Source organism: Gossypium hirsutum, chromosome A09, assembly GCF_007990345.1.
Source record: "Gossypium hirsutum isolate 1008001.06 chromosome A09, Gossypium_hirsutum_v2.1, whole genome shotgun sequence".
NCBI lineage: Eukaryota > Viridiplantae > Streptophyta > Magnoliopsida > Malvales > Malvaceae > Gossypium > Gossypium hirsutum.
Window position 1 is genome coordinate 67,734,614 of NC_053432.1, and position 24,138 is coordinate 67,758,751.

General features: G+C 30.3%; 2 protein-coding genes across 2 annotated transcripts; both read right to left on the bottom strand.

The window, feature by feature from the left end:
- LOC107889258 (uncharacterized) lies at nucleotides 1-1,537 on the bottom strand. The gene is made up of 2 exons (XM_016813621.2): nucleotides 1,007-1,537; nucleotides 1-919 (listed from the first exon to the last, which is right to left on the bottom strand). Exons 1-2 carry the CDS (start codon nucleotides 1,455-1,457, stop codon nucleotides 195-197), a joined length of 1,176 nt encoding a protein of 391 aa, XP_016669110.1. The 5' UTR covers nucleotides 1,458-1,537; the 3' UTR covers nucleotides 1-194.
- A 9,266-nt stretch (nucleotides 1,538-10,803) lies between these two features.
- On the bottom strand, nucleotides 10,804-16,659 carry LOC107889259 (probable serine/threonine-protein kinase PBL18). Its single transcript, XM_016813622.2, has 6 exons — nucleotides 14,865-16,659; nucleotides 13,972-14,327; nucleotides 13,730-13,865; nucleotides 13,159-13,295; nucleotides 12,920-13,043; nucleotides 10,804-11,462 (listed from the first exon to the last, which is right to left on the bottom strand). Exons 1-6 carry the CDS (start codon nucleotides 14,923-14,925, stop codon nucleotides 11,041-11,043), a joined length of 1,236 nt encoding a protein of 411 aa, XP_016669111.1. The 5' UTR covers nucleotides 14,926-16,659; the 3' UTR covers nucleotides 10,804-11,040.
- Between the last annotated feature and the right edge of the window lie 7,479 nt (nucleotides 16,660-24,138).

Consider the following 24,138-nt stretch of genomic DNA (forward strand, 5'->3'; position numbering starts at 1 on the left):
AAAATAAGACTAGTGTTTGTTGTTTATTCAGTGGGTAATTTTCATATGGCCCTTATTATTTTACAATAGAAAAAAAAATTGAGGTAAAAACATGTAAAACGACATAATTGACACATATTGGTTTATTTTAGAGAACAAATTTTTTGTGTGTGTCGATTATTATCAGCTTGGAGATGGAGAATATCAAACTCAGTTCAGATGGTGGCAACTGATCCAGATGGCCTCTGAAACCTGCAAGCCTTGCAGAAAGGTGAAAAGAGTGATGGGGTTTGGTACTTGTCTTCCCCACCCATCATTGGCATAGCCACCCCTCTCTTCACTGGACTAACATAATCTGGCTGGTATGTTTTTCCCAACACTCCTTCAACTTCATCACTTAAGTTGGTGAACTTGAACTGTGTTTCCAAGTGAGCAAAGGCATCATCATCTGGTAACTGATAGTTATGAACCTTGTTTTCTTCTTTGCCAATGGGCGTCACCCTTATGTCCATCTCCACCAATCCAGATATTTTGACATGAAGACTGTTTTTGTCATCGGTTCTTTCCACCAACACTTGTCTTTCATCGCCGTTACCCTTCCTCCAGTCACCTTCTCCGTCGTAAGGGATGGTAACCGTCTCGTCGTCCCATCGTACACTGAGAGCATCAACATTGTCATCCCACTGAGAAACTCTATTTGCTGCAATGACAAGTGTGTGGGTATCGAACATGACAGCCAAGGCTTGCACCCATGTGAAATCACGAGTCCTTCCTTGTGGTCTAGTGCCGATGAAATGAGCATTGATTTGAAGCTGATCATCTGAGACAATGGCGAAGTTCCCACCCTTGGCTCCATGGAAGTAGAACATAACTCCATCACCACCAACAAAACGAGGGTCATAGCAAAGAGAGCCATAGCCATCACATTTTGGTTTCCTCCCTGAAAAGATACCAAAAAGAAAAATAAAATAAAAATCTGAGAGAAGTTGGAATTAGGGTGAATGGTATTATAAGTATATATGCTTACACTTGCAAGTGGCTTCGCACTTGCTGCCGCAGTTAATATGGCAAGCCTTCTGCTTTTTGTTCTTCGTAGGCTTCCTCTGAGGGCATTCAGATGGACAAACAAGGGTCTTCTGGTAACAAGCACTTTTCCCTTTGCAGTAGGCTCGTTCTTGCCCGGTCTTTGATGATGACATGTCATAATTCACTTCATCATCGTGTTTCTTATTCTTCTTCTTATCTCCATTGCCCTTGTTTTTGCCTTTTCCTTCGTCGCTGTCCCCCTTGCCCTTACCATTGCTGTCGCCCTTGCCCTTACCATTGCTGTTGCCCTTGCTCTTACCATTGCTGTTGCCATATCCATTACCATTGTTGTTGCCATTCCCATTGTTACCCTTACCTTGACCATGCACAATGGCGGCTTCAGTGGATAGCAGTACGATAACGAGAACCACCAGAATACTATACGACTTCATCTCGTAATCGAATTGACACACTAATTATATGTTTGTTTCTCCTCTTTATAGCTTATGATTATTATTAGTGGTAGAGTGGATCAATGGAGGAGAGTTGATGAAAATGTAGCACAAAATCAACCTATTTATAGGGTTTGTCAGGATGAACCTCACCTTGAACTTTGGGCCTTTAATCATTTTAATGATCCTTGCTTTGCTGTTAAAAAGAAGAAAAACGGATTAGGTTTTTGGAGGAATAAATTAGTAATTATATTGTTTTTACGTTCAAGTGCAAGTAATGATCAGTATAATGTCTTTTTGAGTAAAATCCAAAAAAGAATCTTATGCAATAGTTTGTTAAAATCATAAATTATAAGCTCTTTTTTTTTTTTTTCTTTTTTCTCACCAAATAGCTGTAAAGTATTTCTTTCGGTCTAAGCCTATGTTATGCTTCACTTTTCTTGAGTTCAATGCAAAGTCGTAAGTTTATCAAATCTTCAACTAATCCTGTATAATTAAATTTAGGGTGAAGTTAGAAAATTTTTTTAAGGGTTAAAATTAAAATTTAATTTTTTACGATAATAAAAATATAATTTTACTATTTGAATTGTCTATATTTTTATAATTTTTAAAGGATTAAATTAAATTTTTATCATTTTTAGGAGGACAAAGTATAAATTTACCTTTACTAATTTAAAATTTAAAAAAAATTAAAGGGCCCCTGCCGGTCCCCTGGTACGCCCCTGCTTTGTTTTAGGTGTTTGAAAGTGTTCCCTTCTTTCGTTTCATATATGATTCATATTTGTGAGTTTAAAAAAAATAAGATTTATATTTGTATAAATGATTATGTGATTAATAATTGTTATACCTGCTCTACGTGTTATCAACAACCAAGTTATAGGCTAACGTATCCATATCAAACAAATCTCTAACCAGGAAAAAGCCAAACCTCAGTAGATTGATGAACCTTCACAAGATCACTCTCGCTAGGTATGTATGAGACGCGCATGGGGACTTAGACTTATTGATTACCTAGTTTTTTTAAGAAGTTGTATCTTAGGACGTCACATCACATCCACTTAAGGGAATAAGGTATAACTCCACTGTAAGAAGTTATATCATAGAACGTCAGACCTCTATCTTCCACATACATGTTCACCATAACGTATGAGAAAAGGCCAAGACACAAAAATCACCTCCCGTCTTTCCTTATTCTCTTCCTACCAAGAATAATCTCCCAAGACCATTCTATCACCATTCAGTGGCTCTCCACCCAACTGTGGATGAACTTAAGGGTGTAATCGATCCGAGCTCAATTACTGCCAAGCTTGAACTCGACTCGAAATTCGAAGCTTGATACTCAACTCGAGCTCCATCGAACATTTATTTTTAAGCTTGATTAAGCTTATTTGTCATTTTTTACTCAAGCTCGATTTAATTATTAAGCTTAGGGTTAATAATATATATTAAGGGAAATAATGTAATTTAATAATATAAAAATATGAAAAGTTCGATAAGGCTTGCGAGCCGTTCGAGTCAAGTATTAATAAGCTTGAATTTGGCTAGATCAAGAGCTTGAGTTGCTCGAGCTTTGCTCGATAATTACCAAATTGAACGAGCTCAAGTGGCTCATGAACACCAGTGCCTCATTTACACCCTTAGGTGGACTACCACCACATCATTCATCTCCTCATTCTTGATAATCCCACCAGTTAACAAAGTAAAATATAATAAATAACAATTAATTGTATTTTATACCGAACCTAAAGGGCTAAATGTCTTTTACCCCTATTATTAATGCTTCTTTAATGTGATCGTAAAATCAAGAAAGGTTCACCGTCATGTTAATTAATAATTTAATTAAGGGTTAATATTTGATACATTAACGGTATATAATTATATGCAGCATCAATTAACCAAATTATGCCACATCACTAGAAATAAAGTGAAGTTAGTTTTAAAACTTTTTAATGATGTGTAATTGTCTAATTCACTAATGGTGTATAGAATTATATACTATCTGGGCATCAAATATAAACACTGTTAATCAATATTATTTATTTTTATTAGAGTAAACTACACTAGTAGTCACCCAGCTACTAGTAAATTCCTTTTTTGCACAAATATGAAAAGTTACAAAATGATCACTGAACTATTTAATTTTGTCTTTTTTCGTTACCAGCCTACTAACGACGGCAACATTTAAAATTAGCATGATAACAAGTTTAACCCTCAACATTAATAAATTATGTCAATTTAGTATTGATTCTAAAAAAATTAACCCTCAAAATTTACACATTGTGTAATTTGGTCTTCTTCTTCTTCTTTTTTTCTGCAGTTTTGCTTCTTCTTTTTTGTAAAGCTTTGCAATTTTGCTTTTATTTGTGACATTGAAGGTTAATTTTAAAAGAATGAGAAAAGATGAAAATTATTATCTTGGATTTTTGCTATTTCTATTTTTTGTATATTTTCAATCAAATTTAGCTAATAATTCTTTTAAGCTTTTTAGGTGAAAGGGTCACAATGAAAAGCAAAACTGGAAAAAAGACTAAATTACACAATGTGTAAATGTTGATAGGGAGATTTTTTAGAATCAAGACTAAATTGACACAATGTATAAATATTAAGAGTTAAAGTTGCTATTATGCCAATTTGAAAAGTTTTCACCATTAGTCGGCTGGTGACCAGAAAAGACAAAATTGAATAGTTTGATAACCATTTTGTAACTTTTCATAGTTATGTGACCAAAAAAGAAATATACTAATAGTTAGGTGACTACTAGTGTAGTTTACCCTTTTTATTATCACATAATAATATATTAAAAATATTTTTAAAATGTCAATTCAATAATATACGGAGTAATAAAAATACTTTCATCGATTCAAAAGTTTATCTAAATTCGTATTTTCATATATACTAGATTATAACACATTCAGATGTGAGTAAAAAGATTATATAAAAATATATTTTAAAGTTTTTTTTTATCTAAAATCTAAATAAAGCTTCCGTTAAAATGGAGAATAATATTTTAGTTCAAACCCAATAAATTATGAGTTTTATATTTAGTCATTATTTAATTAATTTAATATTTGATTAATTCGTAACTGTCAAAATTTAATATATAATATAAATAGAATAGATTTGTTGAAATTTATCTATCAAAAAAACTTATTGGAGTACAACATGCTTTTTAAAATTTTGAAATAAATATCTAAGAGATACATGTACGATAAAGTGAATAAATACAATTTATAACTGAACCCTATATGTTAGCCTAATGGTTAGGGTGTTTATCATCTTAGGTATCACTTGAGTTCAGTCACGCTAATCACGTTATTGTTAGGAATTAATTTCAAATTTTAAAATTTAAAAGAGTTCTTTGAAACATTAAAAATTAGGAAAAAAATTATTAAAATTCAGAAAAAGTTGTTGAGATAATTTTTTTTCATGTTTAAACTACAAAATTTAGCTAACCTATCATAGTTGACCAGATTACTCCAATAGCGGACCGCGAGCGAGCATTTCCTCAAGATATGGTCGATATTTTCGATTCTAGCATCGCAAATATAACAGCTCGGATTGGCTTGTTAATTTTTTAATGAAAATTATTTTTTGAAAAGAGTAAAATTATTTTTTAATGAAAATATTGATTAAAATATTAATTTTTTAAACATGTTAATTTGTATGGTAATTTACGTATATTTCATTTTTTATGAAATTTTTATATATTTTAAATTTTTTTGAATATTTTATAATTTTAAATTATTTTTGACGTGACATATAAGATAAATAGTATCGTATTAGCATAAAGTACATATGGACTGTTATACGAGTTGTCATGCTAATTTTGTTAAAAAATTTATGTTTTAGTCAATAATTTTCTTAAAAACAGTTCAATTATTTTTAAAAAAATAACAATTAATTTTAATTATAAAAAGAATAAACATCAAATTAAAAAAATATATTAAAGATTAAATTTGAGGGACAGATGAATTTCCACATTTTAAGAAAAGCATCTTATAAGTAAAATAAAAAGAATCACCAGCCTTTTTGAAAAATGGAAGCAATATAAAATAAACAATAGATGTCGTTGCCACTCCTACACTTTTGGTACGTTCTCTACTTTTAGTAAACAATAATTCATTTAGCTAATATTTTAGCCTTCTTTTTTCTTTTTTACTTTACATCAAATTATTGAACTCTAAATAACAAAAAAGAAGAAGTTATATTTAAACTATTTGCATCATTTTTTCCCACATATTATTCAAATTAAAATGTAAAAATAGTAAAAAAAGTTGTAATTAATTGTATATACCATTATTTAAGTATGTAACTTTATTAGTATTATGAGTTATACTAATCCAATTAAAAATTTTAAATTTTAAATAATTATATTATTATAAATTTTTTATCTTTTCCTATATTTATATAAATTTTATAAAAATTAAATTTAGAAAAAATTTGCAAATGACAAAATTTTAACCTAAAATATCCCTCGATGTTATAAAATGACATGCGTGTGTCTTAGTTACTAATAGACTTGTTCATCGGTCGGGCCACCCAGCCCAACCCAAAATATGAAAGGGTTTTGACAAAAATAAGGCCCAAAAAATAAGCTTGGATAAAAAAATAAGACCTATTTAAAAACGGACCAGGCCCCTAGTAAGGCATTTAAAAATTGCTATTTTTTTAATGCTACTTTCTTATTGTTTTCTTCTTATTTTGTTACCATTTTACTTTTATGTTGCTACTATTATGTTGTTATTGTTTAGATATTTATAAAACTTGTTTTATTATTAATTTTGTTATTATTTTAGAGGTATTTGTTTGTTAAGTTGCATCTATCTTAGTGTTATTTAAGTATAAATATTTTTTAAAATTTATTTTCAATTTGTTGGCAAATATTTATTTTGATGTTTTTAGTATTTTTGATATATTATATACATTTAAAAATTATATAAAAAGATTAATACAGGCGGGCCAGGCCGGGCTTGGGTTTTAGCATTTTTATCCGGGCCAAGTTTAGGCAAAATTTTAGGCCCATTTTTCAGGCAAAGTCAGGCCCAAGCCTAGCAAATGGGCCTGAATTTTTAGTTGGATTCGCCCATGAACACCTCTAGTTACTAGTATATACTAAAATTAACTTATGATATCCTTCTCTAAATTTTATAAAGGCTTAATTGATATTTTAATCATTTGACAAGAAAAAATATTGATGTATAGGGTTTAATTGTTATTTTAATTATTTTATGAGGGGTTAATTGATTTTTTAATTATTTTAAAAGGGTTTAATTGATTTTTTTAATTATTTAAGTCTAAAATTATTAAAATATTATTAAAAAATATATAGAAATTATTAAATTTTTAGAAAAAAATACAAATAATGTCATTTCTAAGGTTTACTTATGTTCTCTCCTTAGGATTGTAAAACGACTTACCACTATACCCAACACTTGTTGATAAAAACTTATAAATAATATAAAAATTAAATATTATTAATATAGGTGGTAGTTATAATTAGAACCAAAATGCTTTTAGCCATTAGATCAAATTGAATGCTTCTAAGCATTAGATTTATGATTTAACTTATCTCACTAAAATAAAAAGCACACCACTCAATCAATTTTTCTAGCACACCACTCAATCAATTTTTCTTTCTTTGAGATTATGCAAAAGAAAATTGTTCATGTTATTGGTCTAAAAAATCCAAAATTACAATTCATCCTAACGCTATATGATACAATTGTTTATTTGTACTAGAAATTTAGATTTTGCATTTGCACAATCCATGTTCAAGTTGTTTTTGTAACACTCCTTACCTGATCCAGTCTTCGACCCCAAGCTATAGGATGTTACAACAGTTAACAGAAAAGTTCACATATATTTCTAACTTTAATATTCAATAAATCAACATAAAACATTTCATAATTCAAGTACAATATGATTACAACCAAAACTGAGTCTCAATCGAGCTTACGAAGCTCTTGAACCAACTTGAAAACAATTTAGGACTAATTTAAAAATTTTACGAAAAGATAGGTAAAAAGGCAAAACAGGGGTCACAAGGTCGTGCGGCCAGACCGTGTGACAAGCTGATAACGTGTGGAGCTAGATGGCATGGTCGTGTACCTAAGCCGTATAACAAATTGAAGTTATCCACCCAAATAAACATATCAAAATGGGCAAGTTCATAAATTTCAACACCAAGCACATATATGTATCACATCTATTACATCCCACTTATAATTAAACTAAGATGAACCAAAGATTACCAAAAGAGACATTGGGTAGTATGAGCCCTAGAAGTGATCCAATAGCCAAGTTTCGCAAAGATGCAACTACAAAAGACATAAAATAAAACGAGGTAAGCATTGACATGCTTAGTAAGTTCATAGATGTTTAGACAAGATTCTTACCTCAGTTTATAATTACGTAAACATATATAACTAATTTTATACAATTTACTGTCAAGACGTTTACAATAACGAGGTGAGCATTTCATGTATCAATTGTATAATCTCACAATCAATCACTATGATATATTTCCATATCATTCAAAAGGAAGGATCCAACATATGAATCATATTAACCAATTGATCGCATCAATTCATATTCACAATCAAATACCATTTCTTTTAAACACATAGCATTGTCATTGCATATCACGTTTATAAATTAAGTGTTTCATACATAAACTATAAAATTTCTAGTCATTTTGATATCATTTCCAAACAACTTTTAAAAATATACTCATCATTCATTCAGTTTCATCAGTTAAAATTTCAATAGTAGTACTAATATATCATTTCCAAACAATTCATGTAGTCTATCAATATATGTTCTTTTACCCGATGAACTATAGCAACATAATTCAGATACTCGGATATCCACCCAAAACATGTCATAATGCTCAAACAAGTTAAACCAACCAAGAACACGCCTAGGCACTAAGTGCCAAGTCCGAAGGCTAACATCCATCTAGAAACATGCTTGGACACTAAGTGCCAAGCCTGAAAGCTACACATCCTCCCCTAGAAACACACCTGAATTACTGTAAATATAACTCAGTAATCCGCAAAAAATCTTGGATACCGACACATTCAATAAACATATAAACATATCATCTATCATCATCTCATCTCACATCAAACTCTTACAACGCGCAATATAACCCTATTGGCATACCAATCGTATCCTAATTGTTTACCACATTCAAATGGGCATTTAAACATGACTTGTAATATTTATAAATTAGGGGCACTTCCATGTTCTCAGTACACATGCTATAAACAAGTTACATGAATTCTAAATCCACATGAATCATGTTTCACCAGTATTCAACATTTCTCAGTTAAGTCCTTACTCAACTTAATAACATTAGATTATAGCATTTCAATTCCAATTCACAATATTAATAACAAACATATTCATAATTCAACAGTAACAATATATATATTAACAAGTTGATTTATAGGGACTATTATACAATTTTCACTTGTTTCCTAATTTTCGTCCGTAGGATTGAATCCTTAATCATACAAATGAAAGAAAGCTTGGACGAAAACCCTTAAACTTGGCAATGGAGTATTCGGTGTTTGAGAAGAAAAAAATAAGGATGAAGGTGGTAGATTTTGTTTTATTCATTTTGATTTATTATTACTTCACTTCACCAACCGTCCACTTTAATTTGTAAAGGTGTAATTGCACTTTTAAACCTTGATAATTAGTTTAATAAGCCTTAACTCATTAAAAATTTCAATAGTGATAATATTTTATAATTTTTACGATTTAATCCTTTTCTTTAATTAATTGTCAAATAATCAAAATTTTCTGACCAAACTTCAATTCACTTATATAATAGCTCCGTAAATATTTAATAATAATATTTATGAGCTCAATTTATGAAAATGACGTCCTGATACCTCATTTTTCGAAATCACTAAATTTTGGTTTAAGCCACTTATACCTCTATTAACTGACCAATTAATAAAATCTATTAAATCACGATTCACTATTATACTATATTTAACTCATAAATATTAATTAAATATAACTATGAACTCTCTCATCGGAATTATGGCCCTGAAACCATTATTTTCGACACTACTAAAAAACGAATTGTTATAATTTCTCTTTTATTATTCATTCCATTATCGTATATATAGGCTTTCAATATTAATATTAATTGAATTACTAAAATACTCTACTATAATTTGAGGCTTATAAGATTGTATTACCGCCAACTATTGAAATATTGAAAGCCTATATGATAATACAATCTTATAAGAAGCTGATCACAGTAAAGTATTTAGTAATTCCATTAATATTAACATTGGAAGTCTATATGGTTATGGATTAAAAAGAAAAAGAAATCTGCCTCAACATGGATTTGCAAATACAAAATTTAGATCTCTACTATCAACAATCAACTCTATACTGTAGTGTTAGATGAATTGTAATTTTGGGTTTTTTAAATTAATAACACGAATATTTTTTTTATATAATATTAAATGAAAAAGAAGAGAGAATGATTGGGTATCCTGCTTTTTATTTGATTTGATGGTTAAAAGCATTTTTATTTTCATTATATTTGTCATCATTAATATATTAAGAAAAAAATTAAAAATTTATAAATATATTTATATATAGTTATTTTGAATGTTCAGAGTCTTTAATTTCTTTATTTTGATAGTCGGTACTCTATATAAGTCTAATCATCATCATACTTTAAGTTCTTCATTTTCTTATTATCAAAATAAAAGATTCAAAACAACAAAATTTTTCTATATTTTTTTTATATTTTTTAATAATTTCATATTTTTATCACTTATTTATTGTGTTCTATATTTTTAAATTTTTTTATAATTTTTATAATATTTTTCATAACATATTTATTTTATTTTATACCATTTATTTTCTATAATTATTTTAGATTTTTATAATATTTTAATAATTATTAAGTCCTATAAAATAATTAAAAAACAATTAAACCCTCCATATTAACATTTTTCATGTTAAACATCACATCAATCGTCATATCATTATTTTTTGATATCAATTGTCATATTATACATTAAATCAGCACTTAACAACTTAGGTCAATTGTGATATTAGCCACTTAGTCAGCATTTAACAACTTATTAAAAGCTTCAATTGAGAATTATATTTCAAGGGCTCAACTGCTTACTAACTTTATATTAAATACCTACAATTTTCCATTAAAAACTTGATTGATTTTTAATTATTTTAGAGAAATTTCTTTTAATTATTTAAGCGTAACAACTTTTTAGTTTTTAATTACTAACAACTAAAATAATATCAATATTCTAGATTCAATTTGTTAGTAGAAGCAGAGCAGTCCTGTTTCCAAGTGACCAAAACTTCTTTCCTTGTGATCAAGAAAAACAGATGGGTTAATTACATATAGATTTTGGTGTTAAACATATATTTATTTATTCACCATCTTCATCTACAATACTTTTAACACTCTTTTCCATTCCGTTTCCTTGTATACAAGGCCCCCAACCAATAATTCCACACGGTTCCGGCTTAACAACAATTCTTGCTTACCATAAACGAATTTGCATTAACAAAACAATATTTTTCAAAGTGAATTTGTAGTTGGAATTCTTGCCTTGTGAGGGCTATTCACATGCTTAATCCCATGGTGATCAAGCTTTGTTTGTAGCTGTTGGGGTGTCCTTGCCGATGAGTCCTTTGTTACATGGAGTCGCTCTAATGATGCTAGAACATCAGTCATGCACGGTCTGTTCTTCGGATCCTTATGCAAGCACTGCAATGCGAGTGCAGCCGCAGCTTGTGCTCCTTTCTTTGAGTACTGGCCTCCTAACCTCGTGTCCATTATCCGTAGTACTTTCCTGTTGTCACTTAGGAATGGTTTTGCCCATTCTACCAGTGTTTCTTCCGAAAACCCAAAATTCTCATCGTCCACTGCTCGCCGTCCTGAAAGTAGCTCTAATAGTACAACACCAAAGCTATACACATCACTCTTTGGGGTCAAATGACCTGCATGTAAGGTTTAAACTAGTTCGTTAGTAGGACCAATCTTTAAATCCACTTAAAGCAAAAAAAAATAAAAAAATTGCAGTGACAAAACAGAAGGATCATTACATATCAATATACCAAAGGTGTTTCTCCCAATATCAGCTGCTCTTTTAAGGGTACTAATTTCAAACCTGAACACTCCTGAGAAAACTAAATTTACGAACCTAGTTTGTCTTCGCTATCAACGGAGTCTTGCATCTTAACCATTCTACGTTATCCCGACCCTTCTTTTTTGTGTGTGCAACTGGATGAACTGCTAAGCCACTAACAATCTAGATGTCCTTGGCCTAGAAACTCCAAAGAAATATTCCCGTAAAAGAATTCCGCAAGCCTGGTGGTGGTTCGAGCTCCACAGCATTGCTACAGAGCAATTTCCAAGCTGTTAACGATGTGACAAACTAACTGCTGGTATGATCATGCTAAGCATATTATGTTCAATCCTAGGCCTCTTGTACATGTCATATGCAGGGGAAGTAGTGGAGAGAGACCTAATGGCTCGGCACAAAAATGTTTTTTTCCAGAATTTGCCAAAAGGTCCTCAGGAATGCAGGAGATCTTACTGGAGGCAAAATGTATGTAGGCTTGACAAATTCAAGATTTTGTTTTCAAACCTTAGTTCATTTACTATAATCAAAGCCCATCGACACAACTTCAGTTGATTCATTCAGTTTATTAGTATTTTATGGCTATAGGCAAATGGAGAAGAATCTCAAGCTCGAACGAACATTGAACATGCTCCTAAACTCATGCTCAGCATAGACTAATAGCAGCCTCTCAAGATTAGTATGCTGAAGTTATGGTTGTAATCTATGATAACCGGACTCACCATTTATGGCCACCATACTGGTGCCAACACGACATTGCTACAGAAAGTTCAGCTACAACTGCATTTGGAAGAAGGGATGGAATTTGAGAAAGAAGGAAAAAGAATCAGCTTAGTTGGAGAAAAATTTAAACAAGACAACTTCCATCCTTAGGCTGTTGCACTTGCATCCAAACAACTAGCGTATATGTAATGTAACATAAGTTAACTGTAGTGCAAAATCTCATCTATTTCTATTTCTATTTCTTTTTCTTTCCTTGACTTCATTTATTATTATTATTATTATTATTATTATTATTATTTTTGAATCTCATTAATAAGAAGAAAGGTATAAGATACCAGAATAATCCCTCTATGTTGCTCCCATTTTTCATTTTCTTGAACCATCCATGAGCAACACGTATTCAGACATGAGTTTGGGGATATAACTCTCCAAAAATCCTCCAGATACGGGGAAAACTGAAATTTTTTTTAATATACCCATGCCAAACATATACTCTTACCAACATACACCCGAATCTGAGTAATAATTTTCTCTACTCATTATCATACTCAGTTTTAACTGTACTATTTGAAGGAAAGATGATGAACACACCTGTGGCAACATATTCTGGGGCTGCATAACCTTGAGTTCCAACAACTCTGGTCGAAACATGGGTGTTATCACCAGTTGGACCATCTCTTGCCAACCCAAAATCTGAAAGCTTTGCATTGTAATCCTACATAAGTTTATAGGCAACAGCATCAGTCATTAAATCAAATGGGGATGTTCAATATAACATCTCTGCCGTACAACTCAATCAAAAGTGACAATGTTTGATATGTCAGCATTACCGAATCTAGAAGAATGTTGGAAGCCTTTAAATCACGGAAGATTACATTAGCATCTAGACTATGTAAAAAGGTCAATCCCTGTGCAACCTGTCTGGCAATATGCATCCGTGTAACCCAAGAAATTGGTTGAACACCCTCTGAAAGAAGAAAACAATAATGGTTTTAGTGTTAGTACGTCACACCGGATCCCTATGTTTCTCTGACTCTTCATTTTTCTATAAGTACCTATATCCGATATATATTTTTTGGACATGAGTAAAAAGAAACATTAAAAATTGGAGGAAAAAAAAAACACAAAAGCACTCAACCAAGTTCGAGTAATATAGCCAGATCCTATCTTGATTAACCATTCAGACTAATGAAACAGAAACATTAAAAATGACTCATATATGCAAAAACTGCCACCATCCTAAGAGTCATGTAACTCCAGCTGCCCTGCATGCCAATAGGAGACAACTAGGTTCATACAATATGGTTTAAACTCACACACTGACAAGCCATTGATACATGGTATATGCTTTAACATAATGAGAAGAAGATCAATGTAAAAAAGAGTGAGAGAGAATCTTACTTTTAAATAAATGATTCTCCAAACTTCCCTTTGGCATAAACTCATAAACCAAAAGTCTATTCTCAAACTCCACGCAATAACCAATGAGTTTCACAAGATTTTCATGGCGAAGCTGACCCAAATAGTTAACTTCCGCCTACAAAATGTTGATCGGCTTTTAGAAACAGGCTACAGCCTACAAATATGAACTCGCAAAATTTGAAAAAAGAAAAACTAAAGTTATAAACAAAAGCTTTGCGTACAAGCCATTCCTTGTGCCCTTGGAAGCTTTCTAACTTGAGTTTCTTGATAGCTACAACAATTCCGGTTCCCGGCTTGGTAGGCGCAAACATGTTCTCATCAATCCAACCTTTAAAAACACATCCAAACCCTCCCTCTCCAAGAAGTGTTTCGGACCGGAAGTTTTTGGTGGCATTTTTAAGATCACTAAAACTGAAAGACTTCAGACTGCTGGAAACAGATGTATCAGCTTTGAGGTTGCTGGAAACAGGTGTGTGAGGTTTAGATGCTACAAATGGTTTGTTCGAAGTTTCCATAGGCGATTTCTGGGTTGAAGAAGTTGATTCCTGCTTTGTGTTACTATGAGTCTTTGCACTACCTTAAACAACAAAAAGCAGAATTTATTTACTGACTTCTAAACCATATCAAAATAATACAAATTCATTCTTGCCACTGGTCTAATAACCCATACACACACATATCCATGGAAAAAGAAAGCCAGAAACTGACTGTTACTATTATTTTGTTTGTGATCAATATGAAGTTCAAACATGCATTTAATTACTAATGCAAATTTCTGTGTTTAATAATAATTTCACCAAAAGGAGAAGAAGATAGTTGATTGGAGCATACAGGGGAACCCCTTTACATTCATATCAGATATAGAAATTGATTTATTATTAAATGAACGCCCATTCGTTTTCTCATAGCCAGACTTCAAAATACGTCCGCTAAACCAAACTATTCTTTTGATTCCATCCATAAGTTGTATTTGATTAATCCATTACATAGCAATACAAGAACTCAAACCCAGACAATATATATATGTGCGTGTGTTTGTGTTTGTGTATCTGAAAAGCTTATATTTAGACCCAAAAAAGAAATAAAATGAAGCAAAAAGAAAAGTGAGACTGACCTGAGAAATTAGAGGAAGAAGCATGAGCACACTTTGCTGGTTTAGGCCAGCAAATACCCATGACGGAAGATCAAACAATAAGGCTGAAATGGTCAAAGCATATGGAGGAAGAAGAAGAATAATTCTTGACGAAACGATAACCCATTTAAGGGGACGTAGAAGAAATATAGTACAAGAATAAAACAACCCAAAGTCCATTCCATTTAAAGAGGTATTGAAAACCAAAAGAAAAAAACAAAAGGGGGAGAGAGGTTGAAGAAGCAGGCAGCAAAACATGAAGAAAACACGCAAGAGAGGCGGATAATTAGTCAATGGAAGGTGCCTGCCTAGTTTCAACATGGAAATGTCTACGTCTCTTTTAAATGGATCAATTACTTTGAAAATTCTTAATCAAATTCTATGTTTCCTAGCCCCCGCATTACGAATTTGCAGTCCCCACAAAGGAAGAAATTGCAGTTGAATATTGCCATTTACATCATGCCTATGCTCTGCAACTCTGACTGTTGAATGCCATACTCTTTAAATTCTTGGCGCTTTCCTTTGTTTGCATTGCATTAGTACGGGTCAAAATTTTTAATGTATTATAATACATTCATTTTAGTCCTCTATTTTTCCAAAAGGTGCGCTCTCAATTCTGAAGCTAATTTTTTTTCGGTTGATTCTGTCAATAATTTGAAATAACTTATTTTTTCAAATATGATATAATCAATTTGACTTTTTTTACATTTAAAAAATATAAAAATTTTCAACCTTATAAAAGTGTACACACCATATCATCACATGTTTTAAAAAACTAAATAAGATACCATTAAATTATTGACAAATTTAACCACATCCAAACTAAAATTACACAATTAAAAAAAAATAAAAGACTAAAAATGATAAATTATATTAAAGGACTAAAACTGCAAAAAATTATGTAATACATAAACCTTCTACGTATAGTTTTTATTTTTTGGGTCAATGACCTTCTATACAATGTCAATAGTTCTGTTTATAACATAGGCTAGGCTGTATAGAGTATTTGTACAAATTTGAAATTCCCGTTTTAAGATTAAATTAACTTTATGTTATTATTATTTTTAATTAAATTCAAACAAAGTTAATCTTAATTAACAAAATAGTAATTGGTCTAATTCAAAATAAGAACCCGTAAGAGAGCATTACCCTTTTCGTTCATTTGCCTTCAATTTGAAGGAGTTTTCATTCATTTATGTAACATTTTTCTTCATTGTAGAAATACACGTAATCTTAGTAAATCTCTCTTATTAGACACAAGTCCAATATGAGCGTTAAGCAGCTTTATGTTGGTTATGAGGGTTTGGTATTACCTGTGCAAATGACTATTGTCCATGTTGAGTAAGAATCTTGTTATTGCAGCAGAAGCAACAAGGATAGGCATTGTTATCAACAACCCACCACAGCATTCTTTCAGTTTGGCAAGTGCCATCCAAATAGTGTCATCACTGTTGAACACTTTGTGGTTTTGAGTATGAAAGTAGGGGTGCGGAAGTCATTGCGTCTCTTCCAACTGAACAAAGCATGATAGGGGTCCTTTTTACCATTAGTCATATTGAGGGGTGCATCAATAGCATCAATGAGGTTTCTCTGTTATGAGGGTTACCTCACTGTCTTTCAAATTGAAAGCTTTTTCCACAAAGGTTTATCATCTCGGATTTGGTCTCTCCTCGTGAAAAGAACTTTGTTCCTCTATGTTATTGTATTAAGTGGGAGAAGAAGGTTGAAGGAGGAGGGGAGTCAACCAGTAAACTGTGAGGCAGAAAGGGTCAAATTGCATGTCCATGCACGAGTCTTTGTAACTTATATATAAAGTCTTTCTCATGGTTTTTGTGTTGCCAATTGTCCTCTAATTGGTAGATTTGATGAGCCACGATGTCCATTAGACACGCGGCTTTAATGACTTATGGATGGTCATGTTTATATACGTCAACTTGAGTAAATGGTGATGGGACCAAACGAAGCCCACATGGCAAAAGGGTGGTGAAGTATGTTGATTACCTAGTGCGAAACATAGCTATTTAGCAATGTATAGCTAGCACGGAGAGGCATTTGTGATGGGTGAATATGTTTCTGGCAAGGTATAACATTCTGTATCCATATATATTCCATAGCATACAAGTCAATCTCCAAGAGAGCCAACAATTTTGATATTGTGCATGGTTTCTTTTCATAATCTATGATTTGATTCACTCTTGTATATACGAAGGTTGGATCCCATATGTTTTTATGCCTACATTTGAAAGCAACCAAATAGCTTAGGCTAAGTTGCATCGGAGGAAAAGATGGTTGTAGGACTGATAACCATTCTCACCAAGTACACAATTGTCATTTAGACATTAAATCCCTCTTGAGATAATATCATAAGTTAGAAGAAAGATGAACTCCTTTTCTAATTAGAATTATAGGTGGCGGTAACCTTAATCGTTCACCCTATTAACATAATGAGCTTTTGGGCCTCTTCCATATCGAGTACAATTACAAATACTTTTAGGACATTTAATCTAATACGTCATAATTTGATCTAACCCAATATTTGTTTTTACATTTTCCAAAAATAAATTTCAATTTTTATATTAAATAATTTTCTCATCTCAATTTTACCCAAGTACAATTATGATGATTTTACCCCTGGTAAAATTTTTTGAGAAAATATATTTAATGTTTCACCATCCAACTTGTTCACTATGAACAAATAGTTTATTTTCATTTTCGGGCTTTAAAATAGCTCAAAACTCATTCTTCCGATCATTTTTTAGTAATCCATGTTCATTTGCAAATGAATCATTTCTCATTTTCATTTCCATTTTGAGAAAACCAAATTCATTTTCGAATGATTCCATTTCTTCATTTTAGAGAAAATCATAATCATTTCTAAATGTTTTCTATTTCTATTCATTTTGTTCATTTTGATTCAGACATGCAATTCATTTCTGATTCCAATGAGCTAGTGGAGGGATCGATTGAACATATGCAATTGAGGCTCAAATAATTTATAATTAAGTTCTAACTTTTCACTTATTAATTATAAACTCATTTACTCACGAAATTATTCCACTATAGTATCATCCAATCTTTAAAATACCACTACGAAAGCAACTCGATTAATGCTCGTCTAGTGACCTTACATAAGCGTGTTGCCCTCATAGGATATCCTTAATCATTTTTGGGAATATTTGTTCTCCCAATATGATCTTATTTTATTTCATGGTAACCATTTCATCTTCCTTAATGAAAATTCAATTATTATCGAATAGTAATCAAGTTATTCATCACAAAGACAAACAACCAGTGGCCACATTTACTTTTCATCAACAATGTAATGCCAATGAGAGGATATCATTTACCCATATCTCGGGCTATGAATTCCACTATTTTGAATGACATTACATATTGCAGAAGTCGTACCACCCTACGCACCAACTTCCGGTTCCTTATCTATTCAAACTCAAACCTTTACTTACATCAAAGTGTACAAATCACACATACATAATCTATCATCCATTCAGAATTTAGGTATGTCACACTATGAACGTTAGGATCTATTCTTCTTGGGCTCAGCCCGATGTACTGTCAGTCTAGTCAGTCACATCTATATCTCTATCTTCTAGGAGTCATCTGCTCTGATACCCAAGATAAAATATCTTTCCAATTGGACTTCATAGGCGGCATATTAGCCTTTCAATCAATTGGCTCATTTGCGATTAGACTAAGGAAATGTTTAGGTTCGTCTACTAATATAAGTTGTCTTTCTATATTACAATCTGGCTATGTAATACCGCGTAATATTAGTTAAACATTAGATAACCAGTGAGCAATATTTGCTTCCATTTTGCTTTGGGTGCAAAAACCATGTGAGGTCAATATACAAAGTATTAATGTAATTCATGAATATTTTTATTAACCAATTTGCTCGAAAAAATTACAATTGTACATTGACGAAAATACTTACCATTTCAACTTGTTCACCTACAAACATTCATCTAACCTTTCTATTACTAATTCACATTCAATCATACCATTTCAATTGTCATATACATATATCAAACATGTTTACCCAATCATTATATTCAATTAGGAACTAACTTTGCCAAAAACTTACCATTTCATATAAGCATTAACCTTACCAAAATCAAGCATTATAAAGGTTGCAAGCTAACATTTATAATTTCAAGTTAGCTTATACAAACACCAATATACACGCTACAAAATCAGACTTAAAACAATAAAAAAGCTACCAATTAAAAATAGGATAGTATGAGCGTATGGACGATCCATTAGACACATTCCGCAAGTTGAAATCCACAGGAAAAGGGAAAAAAAACAACAAGGTAAGCATATCGAATGCTTAGTAAATTCATAAGCATTAAACAAAAACTTACCTCATATTACAACTAATCAAATAAACTACTTAGCTTGGCAACATTTGCCTAAACATGACATCACATATCAATAAAGTGAGTTTAACATATAATCACATCAAATGGTAATTCAAACATATATCATTTCAATCCACTAAAATCAACTTTTCAATACTATATTCATAATCAATTCAACATTTAACTATTTGAACATCAAATTCATATCATATGCAAATATCCTATTACACCAGTTATTCGAGTTGAATATATACACATGTCAGGTTACTCATCCCAGTTAAACCTTTAAATTGACATCGGGTTCAATCCAGGCTAAACTTGTGTCACAAGTATATTCAATACATCAATTGCTCATCCGAGCTGAAAATATATATTTGTGTCAGGTTACTAGTCCATACTAAACCTTTAATGACACATTTGATTGCTTGGCCAAGCTGAAAATATACATGTAATGTTACTAGTCCAGGCTAAACCTTTAAAACGATATCAAGTTACCATTCCAGGCTAAACTTGTGTCACATATATCTTTGAGTTCATAACAAATGTTGGATTTTGGTAATCATTGGTAATCATCAGTAATCAATTTGTACAAGCATGCACAAAACCTTTACTAAGTTCACCCAGACATTTTCAACAAACACACATATATATAAATACATTTCTTTACAATTTAGTCCAAATCTTACATTTTATACCAAATTGCAAACAATCCAAATTTCAACCAAACATACACATATTCATAATTCAAATACACCAAAATTTAAACATAATCATACCATATGAATTTACCTGGTCAAATTAGCTAACAAGTTAAATTTGTAAGAACTAATCGATAATTTTGGCTTTTCTTCTATTATCTCTGATTTGGTTCAATTTCTGATCTATACAATTATTCAATTCAATTTATCAATATCAAACACTTTTATATCATCCCATACTATGCATGAAGCAGTTTAATTTCATTTTTTGAATACCCCTAAATTTTTGCATTTTATTCAAATTTGGTCTCTAAAATCAAAATAGTCATAACTTTCAATTTTGAGCTTCGATTTCGAAACGATCTCAACATATCCTTCTATGACCCTATAATATCTATTATTATAGAAATTTTACATCAATTTCGTAACTTATATACTCTAGTCCTTAAGTTCAAAAACTAACAATTAAACATTATAACCTAGTCCTTCTTCACATCTAAGCTTAAAATCTAACAATTTAACACCAATTTATTCGAGAAATCAACAATAGAAATTTTCAAAAACTTTAACAGTCTTACAAACTGGTACATGGGCTAGCTAAATCAAGCTCTTATGACCTCAAAAGCATCAAAATTATAAGAAAATGACTAAATTGAACTCACCTAATCAAGGTCGAAAGTTTGAAAGCTTCCGCACCCTATTTTTAAAATTAGATTTTTTATATTTTTGTTCTTGATTCAATTTATATTTTTTAGTTAGTAATGAGTTCTCTTGAAAATCATTTTTTTTCATAATGAATTAATCTTTCTTTTTCGTCTGAATCTCATTTTGTTAAATCTTTATTTTGAACCGGATAGTGTTGATTGACTCTATTTCGCCATTGCCCTGGTACTAATTTTAGCCATCTATTCTGAACTAAATCGTATTGTAACTAGTTTTTCCATTCATTCATTCTAGAATGCCAAACAATTTTCTGTCTTAACCCATAATAATGTCTTAATCTGGAATGAGATACTCCCCGTTCTTCAAAATAATCTTTTGTTTCATTTTTAAGAAAAAGAGATGTTCCATGATATTGAAGGATAGGTTTGAATTTATAAAAACTAATAACTTGGGTATGTGATAATTTGTAAAATACATATGCTTGTGAGAGGGAGGATAAGTCACAAAAAGCTTTTTCATTTTTATTTCTAATACTAATATTAGAAAGTGAAGAAAGTGAGGTTTTTATAGTTAAAATAAAATGAGTTGTATTTTTAGTTGTTTTATTAATTCTTTCTTGATTTGCTTCATTATTGTGAATGAAGTTCTCAATCATTTTTTTTTGTTGATTCAAGAAAAAGTTGGGTATTGGCTCTTGGAATGTTAATGACATATAGAAGAATATCCATGTATATCTTTTCAATGAAAAATTTTATAAAAAAAATAGAATTTTCGGATTAATTGAATATTTCTTCTTTTTACTATTTGCCAATTTTTTTTATTAATTCTAATATTTTATCCTGATAACTTATTTTGTTAGAACCACTATTTATTTCTTGAGTTAGAAATTCGTTTTTCTTATCTTTTATAATGAAGAAGAAGAAGAAGAGGAGCAAATACTTTATTTTTCTTTTAATTTTTTTATATACTTTCTTTAATTTTTAATTAATCAAAATTAATTTAATTAACCCTTAATTGATTAAGCCTTAAGGATGATTAACAAAAGTTAGTGGATTATGACATCCACCACCTCCGTTTGACCATTTAAAAATGGTCCAATTTCTCAATTGTCCCTTGGTCATTTAAAAATCTAAAGCAATACTTTTTTTATGATTTAGTCCTTATACCTCAATTAACTATCAATTCAGCAAAATTATTGGACCAAACTTTAATATATTTCTATATTAACCTTGTAAATATTAAATATTTATGGACTCGGTTTACGTAAATAGAATTTCAAAACCGTTAATTTTTTACACTACTAAAAATTAGACTGTTACAATTACTTTTTCAAATTATTAATAATTTTTAAAGAAATTCATTAAAAATTTTATAAAAAACTAATATTATAAAAACATATAAATTTAAGATACAAAACCGACCCATGCATCATAAAGGAATACAAAATAGTTGATTTTCTATTATTCTATTGATATTGATATATTTATTGAAAATATTAAAAGATTTCAATATATGTAATTTTATGTGCCAATAAAGGCTTTAAAATGAATTTTAAATTGCCTCATAAACTTTTTCCATATTTTCAATCAATACTTTATTGTTCCAGTCCACACTTTGCATTATGTTAATTATTTGTTTGTTTCAAATTATAAAGTAAAAATTTAAAGATTACAATATACTCAAGTCTTTATACACTTTATACATTTCTACTTTTATTTTTCAAGAATATGGTCTATACTTTTCAAATTTAAAAAATTAGGTCTAGTTGTTACAACTATTAAAATTCTTCGAATTTCTTCATTCAAAATCGTCATGGTGAAATATTTTTTCTGTTGGAATAGTTTTCTTGAGAAAAATTGACGCTAGAATTTTATTGAAATAGTTAACAATATTAGCTATTTAGGCTAATTAATGACAATATAAATGCAAAGAGATCAAATTATGTCAAAAATTAAAATATATAGATTAAATCTCAAGTTTCAACATAGTATAAATGCCAAAATTAAAAATTTACCATTATCTTATAATGTAAAAAAATTAAAAATAAATAAAAGACGCAAACTTAGAAAAAATGTGAAGCCATGTGTCAGTATATAAGATTTTTGGGGTATCTAAATTATATATAAACACATAATGTTTTAATTGAAAAGTTAATGTTATTAACTATTTAGACTAATTGATAACATTATAAAAATATAGGATCAAATCATGCTAGAAATTAAGGTATATAGATTAAAATTAAAATTTAGACATATTAAAAGGATCAAAACTGATATTTAACCATTTTTGTAAAAATGCAAGAAAACAAAGAAATGGAAAACAGTTGGCCTGGAAGGTCCTTTTATCTTTTATTATTTTTAGAATCAATGTACGTTGAATTTGAATATTTGACTATTTAATGAATATATTAATTACTACTTTGAATTTGATAATTAGGCATATTTTGGAAAGATAAATTTAAAAAGTTAGTTATGAATTTGAATGAATTTAATGAAAAGTATTAAATACGAAATTAGTCAAAAGTTTTAATTATCATCATTGATTTTTAATTTTAATTCACATTAATAAAGTTTTAATGTTTAACTTAAAAATTAGTAATTAAACTAGACTCTCTCTTTTTTTTTATGTTTAAAATTTTTTTTTCACAAGTAATATTTAAACTATTTTTTTCCAAGTTAATACCTCCATTAGTTAAAGTCTATTTTAAAAAATGATTAACTCATAAATTGGTACCTAAACTATGCTATGTTTCTCATTTTGGTATCTAATATTTTTTGGGTCACAAATGGTATCTATTATCTAAACTATTATTTTCCCGAGTTACTACTTTTGTCAGTTCGATAGTTAATCAAATTCTTAAAAAGGATTAACCCATAAATGGTACCTAAATTATGTCATTTTTTCCATTTTGGTACCTAACATATTTTTGGTCACAAATGATATCTAAACTATTTTTTCCATGTAGCAAGAAAAGACAAAGTATTATTTTCTTTATATATATTTAAGAATATTAAAAATTCATTAAAAATAAAAATATTTAAAAATAAAGAAATCGATTCAACATATTTGTATTGGTTTGTGAGTCAATTGGTTCAATCCTATCTTTGGACCAGTTTTTGATCTAATCAGTTAGTTCAGTTCTAAAAACACTAGTTTTGATCGGTGATAGAACTTTTTCAATCCCATGAAGTTGAGCAAGTAAGCAATGAAGTTCGAAAATAGAAATAATTGTCAACATCTCAACCTTGAGATTGCCAATTTCAAGCATTGTTAGCATTGCCATACACTATCACTACACCAAAATAGGCTTTTAGCGGCGTTTTTAGCGGCGTTTGGATAAAAAACGCCACTAAAAATCAAGCATTAGCGGCGCTTTTATAAAAACGCTGCTAAAGGTCGAGCATTAGCGACGCTTTTTGGAAAACGCCGCTAAAAATAAGCATTACCGACGTTTTCCAAAAAGTGCCGCCAAAAACCTAAGCCAAACGACGTCGTTTTCTGAGTTTTTGGGGCCTT